The sequence below is a fragment of the Hetaerina americana genome, unplaced genomic scaffold, assembly GCF_022747635.1.
Source record: "Hetaerina americana unplaced genomic scaffold, ioHetAmer1.1.p SCAF_18, whole genome shotgun sequence".
NCBI lineage: Eukaryota > Metazoa > Arthropoda > Insecta > Odonata > Calopterygidae > Hetaerina > Hetaerina americana.
The window spans coordinates 3679108-3687313 of NW_027286741.1; the positions used below are offsets into that span (position 1 = coordinate 3679108).

Consider the following 8206-nt stretch of genomic DNA (forward strand, 5'->3'; position numbering starts at 1 on the left):
GTGTTAGAAGAGGGATTTGCATAAAAGATTGTCTATGAGTTCTGGTTGGTAACAGTTCCTTGTTGCTATGTGTTTCATCATTGTAGCTCTTTCTGATGGCTGTTTTTCTGCATTGATATTTTTATTAACCTATTGATCATTGAATAAAAAGCGGAAGTTTTCTGTGAGAAGGGGTGTCAGGAGTCAGCTGGAATCACTTCGTCTGTGCATGTGGGCTTCTGAAGTAATAAAAAATCATGCCGCGATCGTCAAATAAACTTCTTAGATGCACTATTCTCATAAAAAATTGAAGGCATGATTTTTCTTGAAAACATGCAAAAAGTAGCTTGGGGAGTACCCAATGAAGAAGTTGGTTGTGATAATGCAAAAGAAAATCTTCCGTTTACCATGGACATCGTAAACGATATTGTCTTAAAAGTTGTTGAAGACAAGACAAGTGTATGATATAATATACTGTATTCATTTTGAAATACGGGCCAACCATACTCAATGTATGCACACAAATTCTTAAACACAATGAAGATCATCACAAAAAGAGTTCATCAATTGAGTGAAGTGGGTTAGAAGTAACCAGTATACAGGGCATGGCAGTAAAATCCGGACAAATGAAACTTTTGTTTAAAAGCAAATGTAATTCAAAAAATGCAAATGAAAATGAAAATCCTTTTACATTTCAAGTAGTGGTATCTGTCAAGAGAGTGACATTCCTCAATGTAATTAATTACCCCCTTCAGCTGCAATGACGGGCTCCAATCTTGTCCTCATGAATCGATCGCACGCTCTCTTTAAAACAGAGCTCTCAATAATATATTAGCGAATGCTGCTACGATAGTAGTGCGTAGAGATGCGACATTGGGGTGCCTCGTCTTATTGGTATTTCCTTTCGACTGCACTCCAAACATACATAATAGTCGAGGGGGTTCAAGTCCGGGCTATTCGGGGGGGGGCCAGAACTCCTTTGACCAGAACATGTCAATGTTATCTGAGAAATTGGTGCATTGAAATGCAAATTAGCAGATGACTCCATTAAAAGGCACTGTTGCGGCATCTCCTGCAGTTTCTTTGGAACTCTCTACTTCCTTGGGTTTGTGAAATGACTATGTGCAAGTCTCGATCACTAACTGGAAACACCTATTGGATTGGTGAGGAATTTCTTTCATTGAATGGAATCTTAATGTTGAGGGATCATGGTCATCTCTAAATGGTACCTAGATCCAATGGTGAATTTTGACTGTGAGATAGATGAGGAAATGAAATAAAATTATTTGCTCAGATAAAATGGAGAGAGTTGACAGGGATCAGTAACCTATGATAAGGAAGGGTGTGATAAAGGGCAGGGTAAGTGAGAACGTGGTGCCAAGCTGAGTCCATATGAAGCCGTGGGTTTTGGACCACGTAAGAACACCAGACATACACACAATAAATGCATGTGGATGTTGAAATTAATGTGTTCTTTTGGTTTCCTTTCATTAACTTCTCCTCGTGTGTTTCTTTTCAATTATATCTGCCATTGCTTGTTCCTTCCAGTAATATTTTCTTCAATTATTTTACGAGGAGGAATTAATAGAAGATTTTTTCAACTGATCTGTTTCGTTTTTAATTTCAAGAATAGGTATTATGTTCTGCTGGAAGTCTCTTGGAATTTTTTGTTGATGATGACAGTGCTGATATTGCGTGTACAGCTCAGTTGAGTCTTTCCTTAAGCATCCGTGCTTATACAAGCACGGATGCAACAACATGGATTATAGGGGATTTGTTTGTGTAGAACTCCTTAACTACAGCATTATGTTCTGAGTTGTATATTCCTTATTTGGCTTCGATTATTAATTATTATTTAATGAGGTGTCTTTAAATGCAAAGTAGTGCCGTATGTTCTTTCTATCTCACATTTCGCAAAAAGCGATGGATAAGAGGAAGACGACAAAAGGTGTGCTCTCGTCATGGTGGCTGGCACCACGCACCACTCCGAATGATCAGTTAACCTCTCTCTCTCCCCGCCACAGGTGGCCAAGGGCGAGGGGGCCAAGGGCGAGGTGGCCAAGGGCGAGGTGGCCAAGGAGGACGAAGGCGGAGGAGGGGTGGCGACGGCTCCCACCACGCCCTTCCCCGTCGACTTCGAGGCCAAGTTTGAGGACAACTTCGAAAGCAAGTCGTCAGAGGACGTCTTCAAGGGTGCACCCTTCGACAAGTACGCCGTCTTCCGAGAACTGATCGAATCGGAAGGGGGGGCCGGGGGCGAAGAGGAGGGGGCGGGGGGCGAAGGGGAAGAAGAGGGAGCCACGGCGCCGGCCCCCCCATCGCCTCCGACCGTCGACCCCTCGGCCTCCGACGCCAGCAAAGAGGACGAGGACTTGGAGGAGGAGGAGGAGGAGGAAGAGGAGGAGGAAGAAGAAGAGGAGGAGGAGGAAGAGGAGGGGGGCGAGGGAAGGGGTGGGGGGGAGGAGGGGGAAGGGGGGGAGCAGGTGGACAAGTATGCCGCACTGCGAGAAATTTGCCTGATGGGGGCCGGCGAGGAGGAGGAGGAGGAGAAGGGGGAGGGGGTCGTGGCGGGGAGGGCGGAGGAGGAGGGGGGTGGGGTTGTGGGGGACCTGCTGGTGCTGTCGCGGCAGGCGAGCGAGGCCCAGGAGGGAGAGGAGGAGGGGGTGGTGGGGGAGGGGGTTGAGGAGGAGGAGGAGGGGGAGGAAGGCGAAGTGGGGGAGGTGGGAGTAGGGAAGGGCGTGGTGGTGGAGGAGGAGGAGGTGGAGGCCGGTGGGGGCGACAACTGCGGGTGGGCCAATTTCGAGGAAGGAGGGGGCGGGGGGGCGGCGGAGGGAAGCGAGGCGTCGCCGTGGTCGTCGGAGGACAGGGGTTGGGCGGAGGGGGGGACGCCATGGGGTGCGAGAGGCGGGGGGGCGGGGTCACGCCGTGAGGTGGAGAGGAGGGGAGCGAAAGGGGTTTTCTGGGAGAGGGGCAGGCGGAGGGCGGGCGGGGGAGGTCGGTGGGGGGCGGAGGAGGAGGAGCACGTGGAGGAGGAGTTGGATGAGGAACTGGATGAGGAGGAGGGAGAGGAGGAGGAGGATGCGGCGTGTGGGGGGCGGAGGAGGATTGCGGGAGGCGAGGGGAGGGGGCGGGGGAGGGGGGCGGCGTGGAGGGCCGAGGAAGTGGAGGAGGCCCGTGGGGAGGGACGGCGGCGATGCTGGGAGGATGAGGATGAGGAGGGGTGGGCGAGGAGGCGGAGGCCCGTTGGTAGGGGCGCGGAGGGGCGAGGGGGCGGCTGGGAGGGCACCAGGAGGCCCCGGCCGCCGCCCCTGAGGACCCGGAAGCCCTCGACGTGGGGCGACGAGGAGGACGAGGGCGAGGAGGAGGAGACGGAGGAGTGGCCCCGGCGACACCACCATCACCACCGCCGGCACGCCTACGAGGGCGCAGAGGGGGAAGATGAGGAGGTGGCGGGGGCCGGCGGGAGGGCGTGGCGGGGGGCGAGGCGTAGGAGGGGCGTGGCGGCGATGCATCCCTCAGGGCGGAGGCGGAGGGCGGGGTCGGCCGAGTGGGACGCGGAGGGGGAGGAGGAGGAGGAGGAAGAGGAGGAGGAGGCGGGGAGCGGGGGGGAGTGGGGGCAAGGGGGAGTTTGGGGAGGGAGGTGGCGGAGGGGCAGCCGCTCCAGCTACCGCTCTTGGGACGAGGAGGACGAGGCGGAGGAGGATTACGGGCGCGGGTGTGTGGGAGGCGGCGGGGGCGGAGGCGTGGGTGCGGAGGGTGCGGCAGGGGTGCGATGGGGCGTGGTGTCGGACGGGGGGTCGGAGCGGGACGGGGAGCGGAGGCGCGGCACTGGTCGAAGGGCCAGCGGGGAGGGCGCGAGGCATCACCAGCACCACCACCCACACCACCACCACCAACACCAGCAGCACCAGCAGCACCGCCGCGGCCGCCCGGAGGAGCGGGGCAAGGAGTGGGAAGGGGGACGGAGGACGAGGGGTGGGGCACAGCCGAAAGCCGGGTGGGGCGGAGCAACGTGGAGGGGCGAGGGGGCGGAGGAGAGGATCCGCGGGGCGTCGAGGCGGGGGCCGCGGCAGAGGGGAGGGGCCAAAGAGGGCCGTGCCCCCAGGGGGTCATCCTCCGGCCGCCTGCAGTCCTCCCCTTTCGAGGACGACTTCGTGCAGACGGGGGGCGGGGGGTCGAGCGTGTCGAGTGATGTGAGCGAGAGGTCACCCCTGGCGCACAACGGCCGTAGCAGCGACGACGTGTTCCTGCCCCCCTGCGACCCCGAGAAGGTCCACCCGCCCAAGCAAGCGCGGCCCTTCTCGGCGCCAGTCGAGGGCGCCCGACAGCACCACGGCGCCCCCTTCCACCACCAGCACCATCACGGCGGCGGTGCGGCGGAGAGGGCGTCGGTGCGCTCGCAGCGGTCGGCCGACGGGAACAATGGCGCCGCCATCCGCAAGTCGGAGTCCGTGAACATCTTCGCGCGGGATTCGGATCCCTTCGACGACGAGTTCTTCTCGTCCGGCGAGAAGGGCCGCCCGCCTTCCGGCCCGCACCGCCTCCACCACGCCCACCACCACGCCCACCACCACCACGGCCATCACCAAGCACCGTCCTCTTCCGTGGACCCGTTCAAGTGGTCTGATCAGCCCTTCGACCACTTCGAATTCCGTGAGGAGGAGGAGGAGGAAGAGGCTGGGGAAAGCCGGGGGCGGAGGGTGGCCGCGGCCCCGGGCGGACACGCCCACTGAGGGCCCTCCTGGGGGTGCAGGGGCTGCCTCGTGCCATTCCAGTGTCAATTGATAAACACGTGTGGCCACTTTGGCAGAGAATTATGTTCTCCCTCGAAAACTGTGGGTCAAGTTGTTTGGAAGTGTGTGGAGCAAAGGTTATTAAGGTTGGTTTTTAAGGCACAGCCTCCCTTACTCTTTGAATCTGGTCGCAGCTATCAGCCAGGATGACCTGCCATGTACAAGTTTCTTAAATATTCAATTGTCTCTGGCTCAACTTTGTGGAAATTCATTTTAATTAAATGAAGAATATGATGTATCCTTCCTCTGTCCTTTTATGCATGTACAACTAGTTTCAACGCTCAAGGGTCATCATCAGGTACAAATTAATCAAGTCGTAGTCCATTTATACACCATTCATGAAGGAGAGGAGGGGGTGGGTGAGAGAGGGGGGCGAGAGAAGGAAGGGAAAGAAAGTGGGGTTGCGATTGGCGTTGATGGGGAGGGGGGAGAGGGGTGTTAAGCATCAGGACAGGTGCTTGGTGGGTTCGCAGTGGGGTGGGAGGTTTGTTGGGTCTATCTGTGAGGGATAGGGGTACTTCCAGGATTGGGGAGAGGTATTCAAACAATAAATCGTTGACCAAATTACCCGTTGTTAAATTCTTCCTGATTTACACCTCTTCCCACTTGTCCATCCTCATTCCTTTTTCCATCTGGTGTAAGAGTTCCGGGTTGAAATCACTCCCATGGTTTTCTTCCCATAGATGCTTGGCAAAGTGTGATTGCTTGAGGTCACACATTCTAAAACAGCATTTGCGTTCCTCCGCCCGTGTTTTTAACGATCTCCCCGTTTGACCTATATACATAGCACTACAGTCCTTACAAGTTAACTTATAAATGCCACTTTTATTTTGTATACCTATTTTGTCTTTTGTAGTATTCAAGAATGATTTTAAGTCATTCGTATTGTAAAAAGCTATTCGAAATTTCTCCCTTGGAAAGAGGTTGGCTAACTGTTGTGAAATCAATCTATAATAAGGGAGTTTGCACCATTTGTATGTGAATTTCGAATAGCTTTTTGCAATACGAATGACTTAAAATCATTCTTGAATACTACAAAAGACAAAATAGGTACACAAAATAAAAGTGGCATTTATAAGTTAACTTGTAAGGACTGTAGTGCTATGTACATAGGTCAAACGGGGAGATCGTTAAAAACACGGGCGGAGGAACGCAAACGCTGTTTTAGAATGTGTGACCTCAAGCAATCACACTTTGCCAAGCATCTATGGGAAGAAAACCATGGGAGTGATTTCAACCCGGAACTCTTACACCAGATGGAAAAAGGAATGAGGATGGACAAGTGGGAAGAGGTGTAAATCAGGAAGAATTTAACAACGGGTAATTTGGTCAACGATTTATTGTTTGAATACCTCTCCCCAATCCTGGAAGTACCCCTATCCCTCACAGATAGACCCGACAAACCTCCCACCCCACTGCGAACCCACCAAGCACCTGTCCTGACGCTTAACACCCCTCTCCCCCCTCCCCATCAACGCCAATCGCAACCCCACTTTCTTTCCCTTCCTTCTCTCCCCCCCCTCTCTCACCCACCCCTCCTCTCCCTCATGAATGGTACATAAATGGACTACGACTTGATTAATTTGTACCTGATGATGACCCTTGAGCGTTGAAACTAGTTGTACATGAATAAAAGGACAGAGGAAGGATACATCGTATTCTTCATTTAATTACAAGTTTCTTCTTTAGCAGTGCGGCCGAAAGTATTTAAAACGGTATAAAATCATTGAGTCTCGAATAGGAACAAGAAATTACCTGTGCCAGTTGGTTTTTTGCATTAAAATAAGTTGATTACTTGATAGCTTCGAGGCATCATTCATTTGGATTGCATATATGTATCTGCCATTATCCCCTCTTGTGTATGCACTGTTATGTTATAGCATTGTATTTTCAAAATGACAGGCCTTCACTCCCTTCCTTGAAAATGAGTCCAATGGATTGTTAAAGCATGACCTTAACTATATTATTAATATTTGAGGGCTTGCATTTCGGGAGATTGTTTTGGGGTTATGTTTTCCAGGATTTTTGCACTCCATTAAATGACCATTCACTCTATTATAAAGAAACACTTATTTGTGCTTTAATCTCAGAAATGTGATTGTTATTGGATAACCTTTCCAGTGATAATCATAAAAGAAGAAGGCTTCTTTTATCAAATGATCATTAAAAATTTGCTTTTTGCTGTAAAATGAAAGAAGTTTCTCATATAATATTGTGTCAAAATATTCTGATAACCTGTCATGCAAGCCTTCCAGTAAGCATGGAGCTGTTTTTGACGCTGATTCCACTTTTCTATTCATAGAATTTGCTATCTGGTGGTATCATAAGATGAACTACTTTATTTTAAATATGATTATTCATAGCTCCTTTTGGTTGTTGTGACTTCAGGACACATTTTAATTGCAGCAGCATGAAAAATCTCTTGTGGGAAAAGAATGTGACAACTTGTGACACAACGGGAAGTGACAGATAAAAAAATTATGGTCTGCACAAAACTTTGGAAGCACGCAAGTGATAAGAGCATGCTTGCAGTGTTGACTACATACATTTTATCTTGACCAGATTCAATTTGTTGCATAATTTTCAAGTGGCTGGTTAGTTTCATGGTGGCATAAGTAGTCAATGAAAAATGAAGTAATGTATTGAAACTTGTCAAAATAAAATATTATTGGTGGAAAGATGCAGAAATGTTTCTACCATTGTAGAAAAATTTTCACCACATCAGACCTGATCGCTCATTACATTTCTAGGGAGTCAAGTTTGGTGATTGGTGGCAGGAAAAGCAATGACCTACTCCAAAATGAATCACATCACATTTCATCTTGTTCTCTCTTTCAGTTTCCCGACATGCATTGAATTATTTTTGCAAAATATTGGAATTTGATCCTATTGGGAGGAGAAGTTCAAAAGAGCCTGGTTGTTTCATTCTGTTAGATCACTTTTTTCACTTGATTTAGCTCATCTATTTATTATTATTATTATTATTATTATTATTATTAAAATTCACATGTGCAGATAAACAACATAAGGTGGCACACAAGTCTCAAGTATTACAATCAAACATGCCTTGGAAAACTAGCATGACATCTCAAATCCAAACAACATCACAAAAGATAATAAATAAAATCAATCAGAAAAAAATGCACTTAAAGGAAACTTCCAAGCACCAATCTCTAATAAAAAAAAAAAATTCCCATCTCATTAACATCAGGCTCCCAATCAAAATTTTAAAAAATTTAAACTAAGTTGTTGTGTACAATTTAACTCAACACATCCATCAGATTATTATATAAATTGTTTACATTTTCTCTGAAAAGTCTTTACCCTGTTAGGAAAGGGTTTGAATAGTTAAGCAGGCAAGGTGTTTCAAACAACAATTGCTTCATTAAGAAAAGAAAAATTTTTTTATTCATTCTTTGTGCTCTGCATTTTAC

At 49.4% G+C, this 8206-nt stretch overlaps 1 protein-coding gene across 1 annotated transcript in view; it reads left to right on the top strand.

Moving 5' to 3' along the window:
• Nucleotides 1-4858, top strand: part of Dab (DAB adaptor protein) — a 66748-nt gene extending 61890 nt beyond the window's left edge. Inside the window, exons 8-9 of the mRNA XM_071584322.1 lie at nucleotides 2004-2408; nucleotides 3666-4858. Of these exons, the coding sequence (XP_071440423.1) occupies nucleotides 2004-2408; nucleotides 3666-4712 (1452 nt within the window). The 3' untranslated portion in view covers nucleotides 4713-4858. The remainder of the gene's footprint in view (nucleotides 1-2003; nucleotides 2409-3665) is intronic.
• The last annotated feature ends 3348 nt before the right edge of the window (nucleotides 4859-8206 follow it).